The sequence below is a fragment of the Nerophis ophidion genome, linkage group LG28 (assembly GCF_033978795.1).
Source record: "Nerophis ophidion isolate RoL-2023_Sa linkage group LG28, RoL_Noph_v1.0, whole genome shotgun sequence".
Taxonomy (NCBI): Eukaryota; Metazoa; Chordata; class Actinopteri; order Syngnathiformes; family Syngnathidae; genus Nerophis; species Nerophis ophidion.
Genome location: NC_084638.1, coordinates 11,334,288 through 11,360,227, shown reverse-complemented (window position 1 = coordinate 11,360,227; position 25,940 = coordinate 11,334,288). Strand labels below are relative to the sequence as shown.

The 25,940-nt window shown below is 43.1% G+C and overlaps 1 protein-coding gene across 6 annotated transcripts in view; it reads right to left on the bottom strand.

Moving 5' to 3' along the window:
* The window catches only part of chd8 (chromodomain helicase DNA binding protein 8), a 141,281-nt gene that overhangs the window by 7,109 nt on the left and 108,232 nt on the right, over positions 1-25,940 (bottom strand). For 3 of the 6 annotated variants that reach the window (XM_061890571.1, XM_061890576.1, XM_061890577.1), the window contains 10 exons: positions 21,609-21,684; positions 21,262-21,536; positions 14,749-14,981; positions 9,176-9,814; positions 5,670-5,770; positions 5,340-5,552; positions 3,816-3,908; positions 3,619-3,744; positions 3,425-3,526; positions 3,230-3,334 (listed from right to left, as the gene is read on the bottom strand). In XM_061890571.1, coding sequence (XP_061746555.1) covers positions 3,230-3,334; positions 3,425-3,526; positions 3,619-3,744; positions 3,816-3,908; positions 5,340-5,552; positions 5,670-5,770; positions 9,176-9,814; positions 14,749-14,981; positions 21,262-21,536; positions 21,609-21,684 — 1,963 coding nt within the window. The remainder of the gene's footprint in view (positions 1-3,229; positions 3,335-3,424; positions 3,527-3,618; positions 3,745-3,815; positions 3,909-5,339; positions 5,553-5,669; positions 5,771-9,175; positions 9,815-14,748; positions 14,982-21,261; positions 21,537-21,608; positions 21,685-25,940) is intronic. The other 3 variants (XM_061890574.1, XM_061890573.1, XM_061890575.1) reach the window with 3 other exon arrangements.

Genomic DNA, 25,940 nt, shown 5'->3' with positions numbered 1-25,940 from the left:
CCACAACATCCGCAGTCGAAGTCAGCAGAACACCATCCGCACCATACACGGTGTTGATAGTGCACTGCTTCCCCTTCCTGAGGCGCCGTATGGTGGTCCAGAATCGCTTCGAAGCCGTCCGGAAGTCGTTTTCCATGGCTTCCCCGAACTCTTCCCATGTCCGAGTTTTTGCCTCCGCGACCGCTAAAGCTGCACACCGCTTGGCCCGTCGGTACCCGTCCACTGCCTCCGGAGTCCTATGAGCCAAAAGAACCCGATAGGACTCCTTCTTCAGCTTGACGGCATCCCTCACTGCTGGTGTCCACCAACGGGTTCTGGGATTACCGCCACGACAGGCACCAACAACCTTGCGGCCACAGCTCCAATCAGCCGCCTCGACAATAGAGGTTCGGAACATGGTCCACTCGGACTCAATGTCCCGCACCTCCCTCGTGACATGTTCAAAGTTCTCCCGGAGGTGTGAATTGAAACTCTCTCTGACAGGAGACTCTGCCAGACGTTCCTAGCAGACCCTCACAATGCGCTTGGGCCTGCCAGGTCTGTCTGGCATCCTCCCCCACCATCGCAGCCAACTCACCACCAGGTGGTGATCGGTAGAAAGCTCCGCCCCTCTCTTCACCCGAGTGTCCAAAACATAAGGCCGCAAATCCGATGACACAACTACAAAGTCGATCATGGAGCCGCGGCCTAGGGTGTCCTGGTGCCAAGTGCACATATGGACACCCTTATGTTTGAACATGGTGTTTGTTATCGACAAACTGTGACGAGCACAAAAGTCCAATAACAAAACACCACTCGGGTTTAGATCCGGGCGACCATTCTTCCCAATCACGCCTCTCCAGGTTTCACTGTCGTTGCCAACATGAGCGTTGAAGTCTCCCAGTAGGACAAGGGAATCACCCGGAGGAGCACTTTCCAGTACTCCCTCGAGTGTACCCAAAAAGGGTGGGTATTCTGAACTGCTGTTTGGTGCGTAAGCACAAACAACAGTCAGGATCCGTCCCCCTACCCGAAGGCGAAGGGAAGCTACCCTCTCGTCCACTGGGTTGAACTCAAACGTACAGGCTTTGAGCCGGGGGGCAACCAGAATTGCCACCCCAGCCCGTCGCCTCTCACTGCCGGCAACGCCAGAGTGGAAGAGGGTCCAGTCCCTCTCGAGAGAACTGGTTCCAGAGCCCTTGCTGTGCGTCGAGGTGAGTCCGACTATATCCAGCCGGAACTTCTCTACCTCGCGCACTAGCTCAGGCTCCTTCCCCCCCAGTGAGGTGACGTTCCACGTCCCAAGAGCTAGCTTCTGTAGCCGAGGATCGGACCGCCAAGTGCCCTGCCTTCGGCTGCCGCCCAGCTCACAATGCACCCGACCTCTATGGCCCCTCCTATGAGTGGTGAGCCCATTGGAGGGATGACCCACGTTGCCTCTTCGGGCTGTGCCCGGCCGGGCCCCATGGGAACAGGCCCGACCACCAGGCGCTCGCCATCGTGCCCCAACACCGGGCCTGGCTCCAGAGCGGGGCCCCGGTGACCCACGTCCGGGCGAGGGAAATCTGGGTTCATTTCGTTGTAATTCCATTGAAGTCTTTGAGCTGCTCTTTGTCTGATCACTCACCTAGGACCTGTTTGTCTTGGGAGACCCTACCAGGGGGCATGAAAACCCCCAGACAACATAGCTCCTAGGATCATTGGGACACGCAAACTCCTCTACCACGGTAAGGTAGCAGCTCAGAGAGGAGTGTTATGAATTACTGACTTATTAATATTTTTACTTTAAAATACCTTTTAGGGAAAATATTGCATATTCTGAGTGTTTGCCGTATAATATAAACAATGTTTTCTTTGACAAAAAACAAACCTTAAAAACTTGTAAAATTTGAATAAGAGACTTGTGTCGGAAGTAAAAAAAAACATGTTAAATGTCATAACTAAAAGCTGCTATAAAAGGCTGTTTTTATCTTTTGCTCAAAAAATAATCTTTAAAATCAATGTTATGAGTTTGTGACTTAGTAAAAGACTCCAATTCCCTCACATTAAATATTCCACTTTAAAAATATTTTGGGGGAAAATATAGTATATTCTGAGTGTTTGCCATATTAAAAAAAAAAACAATGTTTTCTTCGAGAGAAAAAACAAACCCCCCAAAATAATAAAAAAAAAAACTTTAAAAAGTTGATGTAGAGACTTTAGTGTTGGAAGGTAAAAATAATAATGTTGACTCTAATAACACCAAGCTGCTATACAGGCTATACAAGGGCGGTATGGCTCGGTTGGTAGAGCGGCCGTGTCAGCAACTTGAGGGTTGCAGGTTCGATCCCCGCTTCCGCCATCCTAGTCACTGCCGTTGTGTCCTTGGGCAAGACACTTTACCCTCCTGCTCCCAGTGCCACCCACACTGGTTTAAATGTAACTTAGACATTGGGTTTCACTATGTAAAGCGCTTTGAGTCACTAGAGAAAAAGCGCTATATAAATATAATTCACTTCACTGTTATTTTTTTACTGTCATTGCTCCACTAAGCTGCTATATTGGCTGTTTTTTTTTTCTTCTATAAAGCTGTTATTGCTCAAAAAATAATCATCAAAACCAATGTTATGAATTACTGACTTATTAATATTCCACTTTAAAATACCTTTTAGGGAAAACATTGCATATTCTGAGTGTTTGCAGTGTTAAAAAATACAAAATTGACAAAAAGGGCAAGAAAAACCCCCCAAAAATAATAAAAATGTATAATCAACAAATAGTTGGAAGTAAAAGTAAAATATAATAATGGCTTTTTTTTATTTAAAGCTCAAAATCAATTTTATGAATTATTGACTTATTAAAGGCTCCAATTCTTTCACATCAAATATCTTTTGGGGAAAGTATGACATATTCTGAGTGTTCGCCGTATAAAAAGACTTAAGTTTTCTTCGACAAAAAGAGCAAAAAACAAACCTTATAATTGACAAATAGATTCAAAGTTAATCTACAGACTTAAGTGTTGGAAGTAAAATTGTGACTAATAACACAATTTTCTTTAAAGCTGTCAAAAATAATGTCTGTATCGAGGGAGGCAAGATTGTTTTAGAAACATTTCCGTACAACCTCCACAATTTAAATTTTAACATATCTGGGACCTAAGCAGATCTCAAATACACAAAAACAGGTCGCACTAAGTGAGGCCCTTCAATGGGGCCCCTCTAAGCCTGCCGCAACATTGAGTGACAAAGCTGTTAAGCGTTCGAGTACTTACGGAGTTCCGAACTGTTTCCGACCAATTGGGCATGACGGCGAAATCGGGGTTTTCCTCCAGATATTCTCTGAGGTCTTGCAGCATCGGACAGAATGCAGCTCCGATCTTAAATTGGACACACACACGACAACGTGCTTGTTGGCGGGAAATGTTGCAGTGTCAGCATGTCTGTGATAGTCTGTTGCTATGTCTCACCTTCTTCCCGGTCCTCATGTTAATAAGTTTGATCTTCTCATTCCCAGTCAGGACTTTATCTGCCCTTCTCCTCCTCTTCCTCTTGCTCCGGTTCACGAGAAGCTAAGGACACGCCCCCAAAAAAACCCCATTTGAATAAACAGAAGACAAACACAACTTTGCGACCGGAGGAGGAAAAAGTGAAATGAACTGACAAATGGTTGCACCTCCAGCATGTCCCCTTCCACTTCGTAATCCGGGTTCTCTTTGAGCCAGGTGGGGGCGTCCCGGCGCCGAGGAATACGGTCCAGGGGATCAAGGAGTCCTTCTGGGTCTGAGAACTAGAGCGGAGGAAGTCAAGGGTGGTGTGGGGTTGGTAAGCGCAAGTGTTTGTTGCCGCTGAGTCAGGTACCTCTTGGTCCTTGCGTCGCTTGCGGCTGCACTCGCCCCCAGACCCGTTGGGCATTAGCGCCTGCTTGGAGAAAGTCAGCTTGAGACCTTCCTCCTGGCGAGGTAGGAGACACAATCAGCCGTGACGTACACCCAAACCAAGGTAATATTATTTAGCCTTCTTGTAGATAACCCCAATATTAGAGCTGGAAATCTTTGGGAGGCTCATGATTCGATTCGATACTTGGAGTGACGACTCGGTTAAGAATCCATTCTTGATCCTACGTCGTATTGTTTCATCCGACCACAGAAATTTCCTCCAGAAGGTCTTATCTTAGTCAATGTGACATCAGATGAAACAAAAATGGGTTGTTCCTGGGATTAAAGGCCTCACCTTTTCTCCTCCAAACATATTGCTGGGTTTTGCTCATTTTTTAGTTTCATCTGACACCAGATGATCAAAGATAAGACCTTCGAGAGGAAAGTTCTGTGGTCAGATGAAACAAAAATGGAGCTGTTTTGCCACAATACCCAGCAATATGTTTGGAGGAGAAAAGGTGAGGACTTTAATCCCAGGAACAGCATGCCTACCGTCAAGCATGGTGGTGGTAGTATTATGCTCGGGGCCCGTTTTGCTGCCAATGGAACTGGTGCTTTACAGAGAGTACATGGAGGATTATCTCCAAATTCTTTAGGACAAGCTAAAATCATCAGCCCAGAGGTTGGGTCTAGGGTGCAACAGGACAAAGACCCCAAACACACACGTCAAAAGTGGTAAAGGAATGGCTAAATCAGGCTAGAATGAAGGTTTTAAGAATGGCCTTTCCAAAAGTTATTATGGTCTTACCTTTACTTATAAATGAAGTCCATGTGCAGCTCCTTCTGATCAAAACTTGTTTATAGAAGTCTTCCTTATCTTTCTTCAGTTCTAAAAGTCTCAGTCTCGATGGAAATCTTCCTTTATTACCTCCTGCTTCGATTGAAAGTCCAGTTTAGAAAACTGTTTTATTTTAGATATGTAATCGTCCATGAGGAAAAAATAAAGGATCGCCGCTCACTCTTGCTACTTGTTGTCACTTCTTCTGCAGCAGAGTAGTCGCGAGAAGGATCACTAGCGCCCTCTACCACCAGGAGGCGGGATTCATTTAATGACTCATATTTGACACACGCAGCTATGGTATATTAATAAAACATAGCTGCTTACTGTTATTTTTAGCATATTCAATAGCTTGGACCTTAAATCCTACTGAATATCTTTTAATCTTCTTCCCTTTATGCGATTTCAAAATGACTGAAATCAGCCTCCCCCATTTTGAAAATGATGACAGGTGAAGTGTCACTCGTGACGTGACGAGTTTGACCCGGTGGAATTTCTGGGCATATGCTAATTATTTGGCGAAACGAGTTTGACCCGGCGGAAATTCTAGACATGCGCTAATAAAAATAATGTTTTGCGAAACGAGTTCGACCCGGCGGTAATTCTAGTCAGGCGCATACTATATACCCGGCGGCAATTCATGGAAATACGGTATTCTAAATAAATGACCTTGAGGAGCTTGACAGTGAATTCTCCATCCTCTCCTTCTCCCCCAGGCATGCCGATGGGCTTGCGGGCCATGCGAGCGTACGCCATCTCGTCTCCCGCCAGCTCGGAGTTTGGGTTGAGGTGAGACTCGGTGAGGTAGCGCCGCCCCGATGGCCACTGACCGGTCAGCACCAGTGTGCACAAACTGTCCAAGCGGTTGATCAGCACCCGGTCCTAAGAAGAGAGATAAATGTGTCAATTATTCACAATGAAATGCAGGAGAAACAACCCTGGATGTTGACTGAAATTCATTTTAAGTGTCAAATTGCAAACTTAAATGTTTTTATTTACCTTGGGCCAGTCTATTCTTATGGGATCCGTGGGTGGAATGCCGTCTTGAGACAAAGCCATGGAGAGTAAACTGTTATCTTCATCGCACGTCTTCACACCTGCTGGGAAAACAGGCACATTTGAAAAGAGTAGACACGTAATCCATATCGATAAAAAAGCCAATCAATCAGTGTTTATTTACATTTATATAGCCCTAAATCACAAGTGTCTCAAAGGGCTGCACAAGCCACAATAACATCCGAAGTTCAGAGCCCACATAAGGGCAAGGAAAAACTCACAACCCAATTGGATGTCAATGTGAATGACTGAGTAACCTTGGAGAGGACCACAGACCCCCCCCCAGGGGAGACCGGATGCAATGGACGTCTAGTAGGTCTAGCATAATATTGTGAAAGTCCAGTCCATAGTGGATCTAACATAACAGTGAGAGTCCAGTCCATAGTGGATCTAACATAATAGTGAGAGTCCAGTCCATAGTGGATCCAACATAATAGTGAGAGTCCAGTTCATAGTGGATCTAACATAATAGTGAGAGTCCAGTCCATAGCGGATCCAACATAATAGTGAGAGTCCAGTCCATAGTGGATCTAACATAATAGTGAGAGTCCAGTTCATAGTGGATCTAACATAATAGTGAGAGTCCAGTCCATAGCGGATCTAACATAATAGTGAGAGTCCAGTCCATAGCGGATCTAACATAATAGTGAGAGTCCAGTTCATAGTGGATCTAACATAATAGTGAGAGTCCAGTCCATAGTGGATCTAACATAATAGTTAGAGTCCAGTCCATGGTGGATCTAACATAATAGTGAGAGTCCAGTCCATGGTGGATCTAACATAATAGTGAGAGTCCAGTCCTTGGTGGATCTAACATAATAGTGAGAGTCCAGTCCATAGTGGATCTAACATAGTGAGAGTCCAGTCCATAGTGCATCTAACATAATTATGTGGGCCTACCGAGGATGTCGTGGTGGTTTGTGCAGCCCTTTGAGACACTAGTGATTTAGGGCTATATAAGTAAACATTGATTGATTGATTGATTGAATAGTGAGAGTCCAGTCCATAGTGGATCTAACATAACAGTGAGAGTCCAGTCCATAGTGGATCTAACATAATAGTGAGAGTCCAGTCCATAGTGGATCCAACAGAATAGTGAGAGTCCAGTCCATAGTGGATCTAACATAATAGTGAGAGTCCAGTCCATAGTGGATCTAACATAATAGTGAGAGTCCAGTCCAAAGTGGATCTAACGTAATAGTGAGAATCCAGTTCATAGTGGATCTAACATAATAGTGAGAGTCCAGTCCATAGTGGATCTAACATAATAGTGAGTCCAATCCATAGTGGATCTAACATAATAGTGAGAGTCCAATCCATAGTGGATCTAACAACAGTGAGAGTCCAGTTCATAGTGGATCTAACATAATAGTGAGAGTCCAGTTCATAGTGGATCTAACATAACAGTGAGAGTCCAGTCCATAGTGGATCTAACATAATAGTGAGAGTCCAGTCCATAGTGGATCTAACATAATAGTGAGAGTCCAGTCCATAGTTGATCTAACATAAAAGTGAGAGTCCAGTCCATAGTGGATCCAACATAATAGTGAGAGTCCAGTTCATAGTTTGGAGTGAAAAGCATATTTTATTCTCACTCGCAACCAAAACATTGTAACCTGGATTGTTTCCCTGGCTTCGAGACTCTCCCAAAGGACACAAACAAAACCCTTCTTTTCTCTCATGGACACACACCTGTTATCGTTGACTTTGGACTGACAACACCCAGTCCGCAGAACAGAGACATGCTGCAGGCTTATACACACATGCATCCATACAAAAATATACGCCACACACACACACACCCCACCCCCCATCCAACGCCCTTAACGCGAATCCCTTAAGGATGATGGACGGCTAGGCAGTGCCTGAATAGCTGCAGCCAGCCACCGTAGCCCCCACTCCCCCCCCTCGGTTGCCAAGCTCGAGTTCTATGTTGTAATATGTATATGTGCTTTGCTATGGAGTTTCCCCCCCAGTCTAGATTGTATTTTTTTACTCAACCTCCCCCAGCGTTGACCTTTTTCCCATCTTTTACGGGGCGCCTTGTGGCGAGCCATCAGCGTTCCTGTTCCGTCACCCTGTTTGTCTAGTCTTGAACGGGTTTGTGCTGAAAAAGTTTCGTTGTACTTGTGCAATGACAAAGACCTACCTGCCTACATAAATAACAACAGAACTACTTAAATGTTACACATAAACCTGCAAAAAAAAATTGGGAGGCTTCTCTGTTTACATTTTCAAACTTTGCACTATTTTCTTAAACTTTACTCAGCATTTCTCTTCCTCATTTGTGCACCTTTATTTTAAGAGGTTATCGTTAAGTGTTCAATGTGATTTTGTAATGTTGTTTACATTGATTGTTCTCATTTCCTTTTTTTTCTGCCTTCGTAGCTGAGGGGATTATAACCGGAGAAAGGTAACATTTTAAATACCGTATTTCCTTGAATTGCTGCCGGGTCAAACTAGTTTCGCAAAATATTATTTTTTATTAGCGCATGTCTAGAATTTCCGCCGGGTCAAAACTCGTTTCGCAAAATAATTAGCATATGCCTAGAATTTCCGCCGGGTCAAACTCGTCACGTCACGAGTGACACTTCACCTGTCATCATTTTCAAAATGGAGGAGGCTGATTTCAATAATTTGAAATCGCATAAAGGGAAGAAGATTAAGAGCTATTCAATAGGATTTAAGGTCCAAGCTATTGAATATGCTAAAATGAACAGTAAGCAGCTATGTTTTATTAATATACCATAGCTGCGTGTGTCAAATATGAGTCATTAAATGACTCCCGCCTCCTGGTGGTAGAGGGCGCTAGTGATCCTTCTTGCGACTACTCGGCTGCAGAAGAAGGGACAACAAGCAGCAAGAGTGAGCAGCGATTGTTTTTTTTCCCTCTCGCTTGCACTTTTAGCATGGAGGATTACATATCTAAAATAAAACAGTTTTCTAAACTGGACTTTTCAATCGAAGGAAGATCTCAATCGAGACAGACAGAGACTTTTAAAACTGAAGAAAGATAAGGAAGACTTCTGTAAACAAGTTATCGATGCTTCTGATCAGAAGGAGCTGCGCATGGACTTCATTTATAAGTAAAGGTAAGACCATAATAACTTTTTTTTTAATTAAATGTGCTTTTCATGATGGTATCCTTACATCACACTCAAATTTATAAGCGCAGGCCTAAATTTACCGCATGCCTTTGGTAAGCGCCGGAGTGAGAAGAGGTTTTAAAATAATTAGCGCATGCTTGCCTTTACCGCATGCCTTTGATAAACGCCGGAGTGAGAAGAGGTTTTAAATCAATTAGCGCCCCGGCGGCAATTCAAGGAAATCGGTAACAATGTTGACATTTAATGATGAATAAAAAATATCAATAATTATCAGTTTTTAGCCAAGTGTCTTGTTTTTGGGGGGCTGAGCATTGTTTGTGTATATAATAAATATTAACTGACCTCCATCCACCTCTTCATCACTGTCCCCGCTGTCATCGCTGCTGCCTGATCGGTCAGAAGATGACGACTCCGAATCGGAATCGGAATCCGTATCCGAGCCTCCCTCTTCTCCTTTGCTCCCTTCCTTGACCTTGTTCTTCTTGAAGTTCCAGGTCTGCCCTCTGGCTTTGGCGTCATGGTGGCTCAAAGGCGTACTCTGTAGATTAGCACCAATTGCACCCCCGAGCAACCGAATGTCGTCCTCCTTCCCTTCCTCCTTCCCAGCGGACACCTCCCCGTCAGACTTGGGTTGGCCCAGGTGCATGGTGGGCTGCGGCTGAGGCGGAGGCTGGGCTTGCTGGTTCTGGATGAATTCATCCCGGGCGGCGACGAAGGTGAACTGGGGGTCTGAGAAGATGGAGAGCTCCGTGCGGCTGATGCCGTGAATGGCCGCGCCCAGCATCAGCTGGCGGTCGTGGTAGGGTATACTCCACCAGGCGGGCAACTCGGTGCCGGGCGGCGCCAGCAGCAGGCGCTCCTCCAGAGAGGGGTGGGGCAGGACTCGGTCCCGGAGGCGCCGGAGGAGGCTAATGCGGTAAAGTGTCCGGGAAGCACGTTCCTCCGTGATGGGGGCCACTGTCTGAGGAAGCGATGGTGTATCTAGGAAAAGTCAAGAGTCAAGAATTAGGGCTTTGAGTCATTCGAGCAGAGCTGGGCAAATATTTTGCCACATTGAGAGTTAAAAATGTTTTTTGGGGCGGGGAGAAAGGTGTGTGTATAAATGATATGTAACATTTAGCTGTACAATATGCGTGTTTGGGTCCCTTTTTTTCAGGGACCCTAATAACCCAGACTTAAAGGGGAACATCATCACAATTTCAAAAAGGGTTAAAAACAATAAAAATCAGTTCCCAGTGGCTTGTTGTATTTTTTGAATTTATTTTCAAAATTTTACCGGTCCCGGAATATCCCTAAATAAATCTTTAAAGTGCCTTATTTTCGCTATCTTTGAAACCACTATCCATTTCCCTGTGACGTCATACAGTACTGCCAATATGACAGTTACCACAGCAAGATATAGCGACGTTAGCTCGGATTCAGACTCGGATTTCAGCGGCTTAAGCGATTCAACAGATTACGCATGAATTGAAACAGATGGTCGGAGTATGGAGGCAGATAGCGAAAACGAAATTGAAGAAGAAATTGAAGCTATTGAGCGAATAGCTATTGACGCTATTCGGCCATAGCGTGGGTGTACCTAATGAAGTGGCCCATAGCATGGCTGCCTTGTTAGCATCGCCGGTAAAATCTGCAGACCAAACGATCAGGACTTTCGCATCTTGAGACACTGGAGCAACTTAAATCCGTCGATTGGTAAGTGTTTGTTTCGCATTAAATCTGGGTATCTAGTTTCAAATGTACATACAGCTAGCGTAAATTGCATGTTAGCATCGATTAGCTGGCAGTCATGCCGTGACCAAATAGGTCTGATTAGCACATAAGTCAACAGCAAAACTCACCTTTGTGATTTTATTGACTTTATCGTTGCAAATGCATCTGCAGGTTATCCATACATCTCTGTGCCATGTCTGTCTTAGCATCGCCGGTAAAATGTGAAAACACTCTGGTACATTCAATGGGGGTCTGGCGGCAGATTCTTGCCAGTGGTGCAACTTGAATCCCTCCCTGTTAGTGTTGTTACACCCTCCGACAACACACCGACGAGGCATGATGTCTCCAAGGTTCCAAAAAATAGTTGAAAAAACGGAAAATAACAGAGCTGAGACCCGGTGTTTGTAATGTGAAAATGAATATGGCGGGTGTGTTACCTCGGTGACGTCACGTTCTGACGTCATCGCTAAAAAACCGATAAACAGAAAGGCGTTTAATTTGCCAAAATTCACCCATTTAGAGTTCGGAAATCGGTTAAAAAAATACATGGTCTTTTTTCTGCAACATCAAGGTATATATTGACGCTTGCATAGGTTTGGTGATAATGTTCCCCTTTAAAGAAAGTTGCGGGTTTCCCGCAGCGCAGTAAAGGAACGACCTCACAACAAACTTGAAAAGTCTAACAGATGACTCTTCATTCACAATGGAAGTTAAAAGGTGGCTTTGGAGCAATCAAAGCTGCTCACAAGGTCACTAAGGTGGCCATTATGTTTGACACATCAACTTCATGTGTATTATATCTATCCATGAGAGCATTTTGGTTGTAAATTCTAAGGTGTGTCTTTTAAAATCATGGATGTTTTTACAAATGTGTTTGCATGTTCTCCCCGTGAATGCGTGGGTTCCCTCCGAGTACTCCGGCTTCCTCCCACCTCCAAGGGATAGGTTGATTGGCAACACTAAATTGACCCTAGTGTCTGAATGTGAGTGTGAATGTCTGTCTATCTGTGTTGGCCCTGCGATGAGCAGGCGAATTGTCCAGGGTGTACCCCGCCTTCCAGTCCGATTGTAGCTGAGATAAGCTCCAGCGCTCCCCGCGACCCCCAAGCGAGTAAGCGGTAGGAAATGGATGGATGGATGACAGATGTGAAGAGCATGTATTGTCTTTGTTGTTAACAACAAAGAGGCACCGCCTAAATTAAAGTCTTAACAAGCTGCTCTGCTTAGTTCTGCGTTTGCCAATCAGAAGTGCGTATTCCGAGCGCATGTAACAGCCAATCAGCAGTGCGTATTCAGCGCGCATGTAACGTGGAGCCAACAGAAAAGTGTTTTTAGCAGGTAAGGCAGCGGACTCTCCCCAAATTATAAGAAATACCACACGGTCAACTACTACTAACATCACTATGAGCTTGTTGACGTTCTAGAAACAAGCGGCAGCTCAGCTCGCACGCAGTCCTTGAGGTGAAGGCGAATTAGCTTTTAGCGTAACGTCAGCTCACTGTGTGCGTGCGTACGTGTGTGTTACGGACAGCAAATACCTGTCTGTCTGAGAGAAAGACAAGCAATATTGACTTACAGTTAAAAACTAAGTTATTTCACTTGACTATTTTCTGTGTTGATTGAGCTGTGTTGAAGCAGCAAAAAAGGACATTATGTTTAATGAAGAGTTTCTGTCTCTGATACTTGATAATATAATGTAACTGCATCATAAAGCCTACATTAACTCCATGATGTTCAGGGATGAATAGTCTCTCCTATTGCTATTGTACTATCTTTTCAGCTATAGTTACATTAATATTTAGTAATGTAGCAGGCTAGTTTTGAATGGCAGGGTCCCTACTATCACATGTTGATAAAAATATAACATTTACATAATAAAAATCAACTAAAGGCTTCCCAAAGGCTGTATTACATTAAGCAGAGACCCCAAAATGGACAAGTGGTAGAATATGGATGGATGGATGGAGTTGAGCATATGTCAGCATGTGGCTCCACTTATAACTTTTTTTTCAAACACTTACTTACATAAGTCATTCATTTGACTTTTTAAGTCATTATTTTAATATCTCAGGTAACTACGACTGTTATGTTTTTACTTTACGGAAGAAATATAGAGATATATATCGTATATTGCCATTCAGCAAATGTAGCGGAAAACACAACCAAAAGTTGTAGGCTTCTTAATGCGACAAAGTCGGCCTACTTCACAACAGTCTGTAGTCTATTGCCCCCCAGGCGGTGGTTGCAGCGAAGAGGTGGCGACGTGATGGCGACGGGCCGAGATACACCGATCCTTACGCACACCTACCCCCATCCCTGGTCCCCTCCCCCTGGAGTCACCACCTTAACTAACACATTTTCTGGGGGAAGCACAGCATTTCGTGGTCAATTGTACGGAATATGTACTGTACTGTGCAATCTACTAATAAAACTTTCAATCAATCAATCCAAAACAAAAGTCACAATGTCCAATAGAGTTTTAAAAAACGCTATGACAGACCAACGGAATGGAATTTAACATTTTTTTGCCGAATTGGACACCCAAAATGTACAAACCCCGTTTCCATATGTGCTGGGAAATTGTGTTAGATGTAAATAAAAACAGAATACAATGATTTGCAAATCATTTTCAACCCATATTCAATTGAATGCACTACAAAGACAACATATTTGATGTTCAAACTCATAAACTTTATTTTTTTTTTGCAAATAATTAACTTAGAATCTCATGCCTGCAACATGTGCCAAAGTAGTTGGGAAAGGGCATGTTCTCTACTGTGTTACATCACCTTTTCTTTTAACAACACTCAATAAACGTTCGGGAACTGAGGAAACTAATTGTTGAATCTTTGAAAGTGGAATTCTTTACCATTCTTGTTTTATGTAGAGCTTCAGTCCTTCAACAGTCCGGGGTCTCCGCTGTCGTATTTTACACTTCATAATGCGCCACACATTTTCCATGGGAGACAGGTCTGGACTGCAGGTGTGCCAGGAAAGTACCTGCATTCTTTTTTAACGAAGCCACAATGTTGTAACACGTGCTGAATGTGGCTTGGCGTTGTCTTGCTGAAATAAGCAGGGGCGTCCATGAAAAAGACGGCGCTTAGATGGCAGCATATGTTGTTCCAAAACCTGTATGTACCTTTCAGCATTAATGGTGCCTTCACAGATGTGTAAGTTACCCATGCCTTGGGCACTAATGCACCCCCTTACCATCACAGATACTGGCTTTTCAACTTTGCGTCGGTAACAGTCTGGATGGTTCGCTTCCCCTTTGGTCCGGATGACACCATGTCGAATATTTCCAAAAACAATTTGAAATGTGGACTCGTCAGACCACAGAACACTTTTCCACTTTGCATCAGTCCATCTTAGATGGTCTCGGGACCAGAGAAGCCAGCGGCGTTTCTGGATGTTGTTGATAAAAGGCTTTCGCTTTGCATAGTAGAGCTTTAACTTGCACTTACAGATGTAGCGACGAACTGTATTTAGTGATAGTGGTTTTCTGAAGTGTTCCTGAGCCCATGTGGTGATATCCTTTAGAGATTGATGTCGGTTTTTGATACAGTGCCGTCTGAGGGATGGAAGGTCACGGTCATTCAATGTTGGTTTCCGGCCATGCCGCTTACGTGGAGTGGTTTTTCCAGATTTTCTGAACCTTTTGATGATATTATGGAGCGTAGATGTTGAAATCCCTAAATTTCTTGCAATTGCACTTTGAGAAACGTTCTTAAACTGTTTGACTATTTGCTCACGCAGTTGTGGACAAAGGGGTGTACCTCGCCCCATCCTTTTTTGAGCATTTTTTGGGAAGCTGTTTTTATACCCAATCATGGCGCCCACCTGTTCCCAATTAGCCTGCACACCTGTGGGATGTTCCACATAAGTGTTTGATGAGCATTCCTCAACTTTATCTGTATTTATCGCCACCTTTTCCAACTTCTTTGTCACGTGTTGCTGGCATCAAATTCTAAAGTTAATGATTATTTGCAAAAAGAAAAAATGTTGATCAGTTTGAACATCAAATATGTTGTCTTTGTAGCATATTCAACTGAATATGGGTTGAAAAGGATTTGTAAATCATTGTATTCTGTTTATATTTACATCTAACGCAATTTCCCAACTCATATGGAAACGGGGTCTGTACATGATGATGCTGAAGAACATAATCCATACATAAAAGAGGTATCAAGACTACTTACCCTCATCCCGGCCAGGGCGCAAGTGGCAAACTCTCCGGCACATGTTTAAGAAAGAACGGAAGTACCGGCTAAGGCTCTCGTCAGTTTTTTTATCCAAGCGGGCGAAGGTGCGGAATCTTGTCCAGTCGTATTCCGCTTCTTCGCCCTCGGGAAGACCTGGATCCTTTTTGATCTTTTCCACGCCGAAAGTTGACACTACGCGATAGAAATCACATTCTTCCCTGCGTGTCCACCTGAAGACAGAACTCCGGTTAATGTTTGACTTGCGTGAATGTGGTGAACACCTGCAGTCGTCATCAAAAGTGTACATAAACTTGTAAAGAACATCATGTCATGGATGTCTTCAGTTTCCAACCATTTTTTTAATTAAACTCTTATTATTTTTGTGATGGAGTGATTGGAGCACATACTTGTTGGTCACAAAAAACATTCATGAAGTTTGCTTCTTATATGAATTTATTATGGCTCTACTGAAAATGTGACTTGGTCAAAAGTATACATACAGCAATGTCAAAGGGGAACATTATCACAATTTCAAAAGGGTTAAAAACAATAAAAATCATTTCCCAGTGGCTTGTTGTATTTTTTGAAGTTTTTTTCAAAATTTTACCGGTCCCGGAATATCTCTAAAAAAAGCTTTAAAGTGCTTGATTTTCTCTATTTGCAATGCAACTAACCATTTCCCTGTGACATCATACAGTGCTGCCAATGTAAACAAACAATGGCGAATAGCACAACAAGATATAGCGACATTAGCTCGGATTCAGACTCGGATTTCAGCGACTTAAGCGATTCAACAGATTACGCATGTATTGAAACGGATGGTTGGAGTATGAAAGTATTGAAGAAGAAACTAAAGCTATTGACGCTATTCATAGCTATAGCATGGCCGGTAAAATGTGCGGACCAAACGATCAGGACTTTCGCATCTCGCGACACTGGAGCAACTTAAATCCTTCGATTGGTAAGTGTTTGTTTCGCATTAAATGTGGGTGGAAAGAAACGTAATATAGTTGCAAATGCATCTGCAGGTTATCCATACATCTCTGTGCCATGTCTGCTTTAGCACCGCCGGTAAATAGCATGTTAGCATCGATTAACTGGCAGTCAACATCAACAAAACTCACCTTTGTGAATTTGTTGACTTTATCGTTGCAAATGCATCTGCAGGTTATCCATACATCTCTGTGCCATGTCTGCTTTAGCACCGCCGGTAAATAGCATGTTAGCGTCGATTAGCGTAGCATGTTAGCATCGATTAGCTGGCAGTCACGCCGCAACCAAATATGTCTGATTAGCACATAAGTCAACATCAACAAAACTCACCTTTGTGATTTTGTTGAATCTATTGTTGCAAATGCATCTGCAGGTTATCCATACATCTCTGTGCCATGTCTGCTTTAGCACCGCCGGTAAATAGTATGTTAGCATCGATTAGCATAGCATGTTAGCATCAATTAGCTGGCAGTCAACATCAACAAAACTCTCCTTTGTGAATTCGTTGACTTTATAGTTGCAAATGCATCTGCAGGTTATCGATACATCTCTGTGCCATGTCTTCCTTAGCACCGCTGGTAAATAGCATGTTAGCGTCGATTAGCTGGCAGTCACGCCGCAACCAAATATGTCTGATAAGCACATAAGTCAACATCAACAAAACTCACCTTTGTGATTTTGTTGAATCTATTGTTGCAAATGCATCTGCAGGTTATCCATACATCTCTGTGCCATGTCTGTCATCGCGGTAAAATGTGAAGACATTCAGGCACATTCAATGGGGGTCTGGCGGCAGATTTATTGCCACTTTCGCATTTTCGGGCCAGTGGTGCAACTTGAATCCCTCCCTGTTAGTGTTGTTACACCCTCCGACAACACACCGACGAGGCATGATGTCTCCAAAGTTCCAAAAAATAGCCGAAAAAACGGAAAATAACAGAGCTGAGACCCGGTGTTTGTAATGTGTTGAAAATGAAAATGGCGGGTGTGTTACCTCGGTGACGTCACGTTCTGACGTCATCGCGAAAAGAGCGATAAACAGAAAGGCGTTTAATTCGCCAAAATTTACCCATTTAGAGTTCGGAAATCAGTTAAAAAAAATATATGGTCTTTTTTCTGCACCATCAAGGTATATATTGACGCTTACATAGGTCTGGTGATAATGTTCCCCTTTAATATTTGGCAAGTTTCACTGCAATAAGGCGCTTTTTGTAGCCATCCAAAACTTCTGCTTGAATTTTTGACCACTCCTCTTGACAAAATTGGTGCAGTTCAGCCAAATGTGTTGGTTTTTCTGACATGGACTTGTTTCTTCAGCATTGTCCAAACATTTAAGTCAGGACTTGGGGAAGGCCATTCTAAAACCTTCATCCTAGCCTGATTTAGCCCTTCCTTTACCACTTTTGACGTGTGTTTGGGGTCATTGTGCTATTTCCCCCAAACCACAACCTCCGGGCTGATGATTTTAGCTTGTCCTGAAGAATGTGGAGGTAATCCTTCTCTTTCATTGTTCCATTTATGGCACCAGTTCCATTAGCAGCAAAACAGGCCCAGAGCATAATACTACCACCATCATGCTTGACGGTAGGTGTGGTGTTCCTTGGATTAAAGGCCTCACCTTTTCCCCTCCAAACATATTGCTGGGTATTGTGGTCTCTGGAGAGACGGGAGCCGACGGCGGGGCGGAACACGCTTTGGCCCGGCTCAAGATGGCGGAGTATGCAGCGGAACAAAGAGGCGGGGCGTGCCTGGAGTGACGCCGCCACAATCAAGATCAGGTGTGTGACACACACACCAGTTCTCAATCTGCTTATCTCCTCACAGCGTTTAAGAGTGAAGAAGGAGGAAGGAGCGAGAGAGAGAGAGAGTTGGAGTGTCCACAGGAGAACAGAAGCGACAAAACATGAAAATCGAAGAATGAGCCCCAGAGGAAGACAACGTCACGAGCAGCTGGAAAGCCGGCCGATACGAGCAGCGGAGGATGAGGCGCTGAAAAGCGGCCCGATCGACGCAGACGAAAGCTTTATTGAAGAAAATAAAAGAGTCAAACCTGCTCGACGTGATGTCCTTCCTATATGGTCCATGCAACCCGCACGATGACAGCATGAGACGGTCACATGGTCAAACAGCTCAATTTTTGTTTCTTCTGACCACAGAACTTTCCTCCAGAAGGTCTTATCTTTGTCTATGTGATGTCAGGTATTGTGGCCAAACAGCCACAATACCCAGCAATATGTTTGGAGAAGAAAAGGTGAGGCCTTTAATCCCAGGAACACCATTCCTACCGTCAAGCATGGTGGTGGTAGTATTATGCTCTGGGCCTGTTTTGCTGCCAATGGAACTGGTGCTTTACAGAGAGTAAATGGGACGGCATAGCTCGGTTGGTAGAGCAGCCGTGCCAGCAACTTGAGGGTTGCAGGTTCGATTCCCGCTTCCGCCATCCTAGTCACTGCCGTTGTGTCCTTGGGCAAGACACTTTACCCACCTTCTCCCAGTGCCACCCACACTGGTTCAAATGTGACTTAGATATTGGGTTTCACTATGTAAAGCGCTTTGAGTCACTAGAGAAAAGCGCTATATAAATATAAATAAAGAAAGAAAAAAAAAAAGAAAAGAAAGACGATGAAGAAGGAGGATTACCTCCAAATTCTTCAGGAGAACCACAACAGGGCGCAACAGGACAATGACCCCAAACACACGCCAAAAGTGGTAAAGGAATGTCTAAATCAGGCTAGAATGAAGGTTTTAGAATGGCCTTCCCAAAGTCCTGACTTAAACGTGTGGACAATGCTGAAGAAACAAGTCCGTGTCAGAAAACCAACATTTAGCTAAACTGCACCAATTTTGTCAAGAGTGGTCAAAAATTCAACCAGAAGCTTGTGGATGGCTACCAAAAACGCTTTATTGCAGTAAAACGTGCAAAGTGACATGTAAGCAAATATTAACATTGCTGTATGTATACTTTTGACCCAGCAGATTTGGTCCATTTTCAGTAGACCCATAAAAAATTCCCGTTTACTTTCTGTAAAGCACCAGTTCCATTGGCAGCAAAACAGGCCCAAAGCATAATACTGCCACCACCATGCTTGACTGGAGGTATGGTGTTCCTGGAATTGACAGCCTCCAAACATATTGCTGGGTATTGTGGCCAAACAACTCCATCTTTGTTTCATCTGACCACAGAACTTTCCTCCCGAAGGTCTCATCTTTGGCCATGTGATGTCACATGGTTTAAAAACGGCCTTCCCAAAGTCCTGACTTAAACGTGTGGACAATGCTGAAGAAACAAGTCTGTGTCAGAAAACCAACATTTAGCTAAACTGCACCAATTTTGTCAAGAGTGGTCAAAAATTCAACCAGAAGCTTGTAGATGACTACCAAAAGCGCCTTATTGCAGTGAAACTTGCCAAATATTAACATTGCTGTATGTATACTTTTGACCCAGCAGATTTGGTCCATTTTCAGTAGACCCATAAAAAATTCCCGTTTACTTTCTGCAAACCACCAGTTCCATTGGCAGCAAAACAGGCCCAAAGCATAATACTGCCACCACCATGCTTGACTGGAGGTATGGTGTTCCTGGGATTGACAGCCTCCAAACATATTGCTGGGTATTGTGGCCAAACAACTCCATCTTTGTTTCATCTGACCACAGAACTTTCCTCCCGAAGGTCTCATCTTTGGCCATGTGATGTCACATGGTTTAAAAACGGCCTTCCCAAAGTCCTGACTTAAACGTGTGGACAATGCTGAAGAAACAAGTCTGTGTCAGAAAACCAACATTTAGCTAAACTGCACCAATTTTGTCAAGAGTGGTCAAAAATTCAACCAGAAGCTTGTAGATGACTACCAAAAGCGCCTTATTGCAGTGAAACTTGCCAAATATTAACATTGCTGTATGTATACTTTTGACCCAGCAGATTTGGTCCATTTTCAGTAGACCCATAAAAAATTCCCGTTTACTTTCTGCAAACCACCAGTTCCATTGGCAGCAAAACAGGCCCAGAGCATAATACTGCCACCACCATGCTTGACTGGAGGTATGGTGTTCCTGGGATTGACAGCCTCCAAACATATTGCTGGGTATTGTGGCCAAACAACTCCATCTTTGTTTCATTTGACCACAGAACTTTCCTCCAGAAGGTCTCATCTTTGGCCATGTGATGTCACATGGTTTTAGAATGGCCTTCCCAAAGTCCGGACTTAAACGTGTGGACAATGCTGAAGAAACAAGTCCGTGTCAGAAAACCAACATTTAGCTAAACTGCACCAATTTTGTCAAGAGTGGTCAAAAATTCAAGCAGAAGCTTGTAGATGGCTACCAAAAGCGCCTTTTTGCAGTGAAACTTGCCAAATATTAACATTGCTGTATGTATACTTTTGACCCAGCAGATTTGGTCCATTTTCAGTAGACTCATAAAAAATTCCTGTTTACTTTCTGTAAAGCACCAGTTCCATTGGCAGCAAACAGGCCCAGAGCATAATACTGCCACCGCCATGCTTGACTGGAGGTATGGTGTTCCTGGGATTGACAGCCTCCAAACATATTGCTGGGTATTGTGGCCAAACAACTCCATCTTTGTTTCATCTGACCACAGAACTTTCCTCCCGAAGGTCTCATCTTTGGCCATGTGATGTCACATGGTTTTAGAATGGCCTTTCCCAAAGTCCGGACTTAAACGTGTGGACAATGCTGAAGAAACAAGTCCGTGTCAGAAAACCAACATTTAGCTAAACTGCACCAATTTTGTCAAGAGTGGTCAAAAATTCAAGCAGAAGCTTGTAGATGGCTACCAAAAGCGCCTTTTTGCAGTGAAACTTGCCAAATATTAACATTGCTGTATGTATACTTTTGACCCAGCAGATTTGGTCCATTTTCAGTAGACCCATAAAAAATTCCTGTTTACTTTCTGTAAAGCACCAGTTCCATTGGCAGCAAAACAGGCCCAGAGCATAATACTACCACCACCATGCTTGACTGGAGGTATGGTGTTCCTGGGATTGACAGCCTCCAAACATATTGCTGGGTATTGTGGCCAAACAACTCCATCTCTGTTTCATCTTACCACAGAACTTTCCTCCAGAAGGTCTCATCTTTGGCCATGTGATGTCACATGGTTTTAGAATGGCCTTCCCAAAGTCCGGACTTAAACGTGTGGACAATGCTGAAGAAACAAGTCCGTGTCAGAAAACCAACATTTAGCTAAACTGCACCAATTTTGTCAAGAGTGGTCAAAAATTCAACCAGAAGCCAAAAGCGCCTTTTTGCAGTGAAACTTGCCAAATATTAACATTGCTGTATGTATACTTTTGACCCAGTCCCATTTTCAGTAGACCCATAATTGATTCATAAAAGAAGCAAACTTCATGAATGTTTTTTGTGACCAACAAATATGTGCTCCAATCACTCTATCACAACAAAATAAGATTTGTGGAAATAACTGGAAAGCCATGACATCTTTACAAGTACACTTTTGATGGCGACTGTACATACACACACAAAAGCGCTAAGTGTACCTTTGTTGTCGCTCTTGCCGTGCGATCTCCTTCAGCTTGCTGGCTTGTTCACACCTCCTGCGTCTGCGGTCGCCCTTCGCCTCGGCTTCGATTTTCAGCTGCTCCTGCCTGTAGCTGCGCTGGTAAGCGGTGATCAAGCGCCGCAGGCGTGCTGTCAGCGACGAACTGGAGGGCCAATCGCAGCCACTCTGGATCTGGTGAGAGAAGCTTTCTGCGACGGCCGGGACCGACTTGTCTTCCACGGTGATTTCCTCCTCTATCTTCACACTTTCATGCTGGAGGGCGGCAACGTGTGAGGCTTTTTTTTTTTTGCAACAACTTTCCCAAACTTATGCTCGGAAGTATACCTCCTCGTAAGAATCTTTTGGTGGTCTTGACGCAGGCTTGAACTCGGGGTCCTCAGAGTATTTGTCATAATCCCCTCTGTAACAAGAAACATGCAATAAGCGGGCGACCAAAACATGCGTGTGGTACCCAGACCCAAGTAACGGACACACTGTGCGTGTGTAGTAGTGTGGTACTGAAATTATTTTGATACTTTTCTATGTAAAAAGGTACTACAAAATATGACATTATTGGCTTTATTTCAACAATAAATCATAGGGTTCTTTAAACAAATGTTTATTATTAGGGACCGAATGTCACTTTGGGACAGAGGACCCTATTGTATTTCTAAGGTTTTATTATTATTATTGTACCGCCGCCTCTTTGAGCTGTGATTTGACCCCCTTAACATGCTTCAAACCTCACCAAATTTAACACACACACACACACACACACACACACACACACACACACCAGGACTGGCGAAAATTCCCATCTAATGAAAAAACCAAAACTCAAAATTGCGCTCTAGCGCCCCCTGGGAAAAAAAACACACACACACAAAAGTGCTTGTAACTTCCGTTAGGAATGTCGCAGAGACATGAAACAAAAACCTCTATGTAGGTTTGACTTAGACCTAGATTTCACACACTGACCTCCTTCAGCAAAAATCAACAGGAAGTTGGCAAAAACCCTTTTAAAACAAAAGTTTCCTAAAAAATGTCATTTTTGCCTTTATGAGCTGTAATTTGACCCCCTTAACATGCTTCAAACCTCACCAAATTTAACACACACACACACACACACACACACACACACACACACACACACACACACACACACACACACACACACACACACACACCAGGACTGGCGAAAATTCCCATCTAATGAAAAAAACAAAACTCAAAATTGCGCTCTAGCGGCCCCTGGGGAAAAAAACACAGACAAAAGTGCTTGTAACTTCCGTTAGGAATGTCGGAGAGACATGAAACAAAAACCTCTTTGTAGGTCTGACTTAGACCTAGATTTCACACACTGACCTCCTTCAGTAGAAATAAACAGGAAGTTGGCAAAAACCCTTTTAAAACAAAAGTTTCCTAAAAAATGTCATTTTTGCCTTTATGAGCTGTAATTTGACCCCCTTAACATGCTTCAAACCTCACCAAATTTAACACACACACACACACACACACACACACACACACACACACACACACACACACACACACACACACACACACACACACACACACACACACACACACACACACACACACACACACACACACCAGGACTGGCGAAAATTCCCATCTAATGAAAAAAACAAAACTCAAAATTGCGCTCTAGCGGCCCCTGGGGAAAAAAACACAGACAAAAGTGCTTGTAACTTCCGTTAGGAATGTCGGAGAGACATGAAACAAAAACCTCTTTGTAGGTCTGACTTAGACCTAGATTTCACACACTGACCTCCTTCAGCAAAAATCAACAGGAAGTTGGCAAAAACCCTTTTAAAACAAAAGTTTCCTAAAAAATGTCATTTTTGCCTTTATGAGCTGTAATTTGACCCCCTTAACATGCTTCAAAACTCACCAAATTCAACACACACACACACACGCACACCAGGACTGGCGAAAATTCCCATCTAATGAAAAAAACAAAACTCAAAATTGCGCTCTAGCGCCCCTTGGGAAAAAAAACACAGACAAAAGTGCTTGTAACTTCCGTTAGGAATGTCGCAGAGACATGAAACAAAAACCTCTATGTAGGTCTCACTTAGACCTACAAAATATGCTAATTTAATTTACACAAATATTACTCTACTGGTGAGAAATATTCTGAAATATTGGCTACAATCGTATTTAGGAACCGTTAGAGGACCCTATTGTATTTCTAAGATTTTATTATTATTATTATACCGCCGCCTCTTTGAGCTGTGATTTGACTCCTTTAACATGCTTCAAACCTCACCAAATTTAACACACACACACACACACACACACACACACACACACACACACACACACACACACACACACACACACCCTAGGACTGGCGAAAATTCCCATCTAATGAAAAAACCAAAACTCAAAATTGTGCTCTAGCGCCCCCTAGGAAAAAACACAGAAAAAACTGATTGTAACTTCCGTTAGGAATGTCGTAGAGACATTAAACAAAAAATTCTATGTTGGCCTGACTTAGAAGTAGACTTCATACACTGACCTCCTTCAGCAAAAATCAACAGGAAGTTGGCAAAAACCCCTTCAAAACAAAAGTTTCCTAAAAAATGCCATTTTTGCCTCTATGAGCTATAATTGGACCCCCTTAAAATGCTTCAAAACTCACCAAACTGGACACACACATCAGGACTGGGGAAAATTGCGATCTAATCAAAAAACCAAAACTCAAAATTGTGCTCTAGCGCCCCCTAAGAAAAGACACAAACAAAACTGCTTGTATATTCCGTTAGGAATGTCGTAGAGACATGAAACAAAAACCTCTATGTAGGTCTGTCTTAGACCTAGATTTCACACACTGACCTCCTTCAGCAAAAATCAACAGGAAGTTGGCAAAAACCCCTTCAAAACAAAAGTTCCCTAAAAAATGCCATTTTTGCCTCTATGAGCTATAATTGGACCCCCTTAAAAGGCTTCAAAACTCACCAAACTGGACATACACATCAGGACTGGCGAAAATTGCGATCTAATAAAAAAAACAAAAAAACAACCCAAAACTCAAAATTGCACTCTAGCGCCCCCTAGGAAAACACACAGACAAAACTGCTTGTAACTTCCGTTAGGAATGTCGTAGAGACATGAAACAAAAACCTCTATGTAGGTCTGACTTAGACCTAGATTTCACACACTGACCTTCAGCAAAAATCAACAGGAAGTTGGCAAAAACCCTTTTAAAACAAAAGTTTCCTAAAAAATGTCATTTTTGCCTTTATGAGCTGTAATTTGACCCCCTTAACATGCTTCAAAACTCACCAAATTTAACACACACACACACACACACACACACACACACACCAGGACTGGCAAAAATTCCCATCTAATGAAAAAAACAAAACTCAAAATTGCGCTCTAGCGCCCCCTGGGGAAAAAACAAAACACAAAAGTGCTTGTAACTTCCGTTAGGAATGTCGCAGAGACATGAAACAAAAACCTCTACGTAGGTCTGACTTAGACTTACAAAATACGCTAATTTAATTTACACAAATATTACTCTACTGGTGAGAAATATTCTGAAATATTGGCTATAATCGTATTTAGGAACCGAATGTCCCTTTGGGACAGAGGACCCTATTGTATTTCTAAGGTTTTATTATTATTATTATACCGCTGCCTCTTTGAGCTGTGATTTGACCCCCTTAACATGCTTCAAAACTCACCAAATTTAACACGCACCCCTCTAGCGCCCCCTAGGAAAACACACAGACAAAACTGCTTGTAACTTCCGTTAGGAATGTCGTAGAGACATTAAACAAAAAATTCTATGTTGGCCTGACTTAGACGTAGACTTCATACACTGACCTCCATCAGCAAAAATCAACAGGAGGTTGGCAAAAACCCCTTTAAAACAAAAGTTTTCCAAAAAATGTCATTTTTGCCTCTATGAACTGTAATTTGACCCCCTTAAAATGCTTCAAAACTCACCAAACTGGACACACACATCAGGACTGGCGAAAATTGCAATCTAATCAAAAAACTAAAACCCCAAACTCAAAATTGCGCTCTAGCGCCCCCTAGTAAAAAACACAGACAAAACTGCTCCTCGGAAGAAAACACAGACAAAACTGCTTGTAACTTCCGTTAGGAATGTCGGAGAGACATGAAACAAAAACCTCTATGTAGGTCTGACTTAGACCTAGATTTCACACACTGACCTCCTTCAGCAAAAATCAACAGGAAGTTGGCAAAAAAACCTTCAAAACAAAAGTTTCCTAAAAAATGTCATTTTTGCCTCTATGAGCTGTAATTTGACCCCCTTAAAATGCTTCAAAACTCACCAAACTGGACACACACATCAGGACTGGCGAAAATTGCGATCTAATAAAAAAGCCAAACCCCAAAACTCAAAATTGCGCTCTAGCGCCCCCTAGGAAAAAACACAGACAAAACTGCTCCTCGGAAGAAAACACAGACAAAACTGCTTGTAACTTCCGTTAGGAATGTCGCAGAGACATGAAACAAAAAACCTCTATGTAGGTCTGACTTAGACCTACAAAATACGCTAATTTAATTTACACAAATATTACTCTACTGGTGAGAAATATTCTAAAATATTGGCTATAATCGTATTTAGGAACCGAATGTCCCTTTGGGACAGAGGACCCTACTGTATTTCTAAGG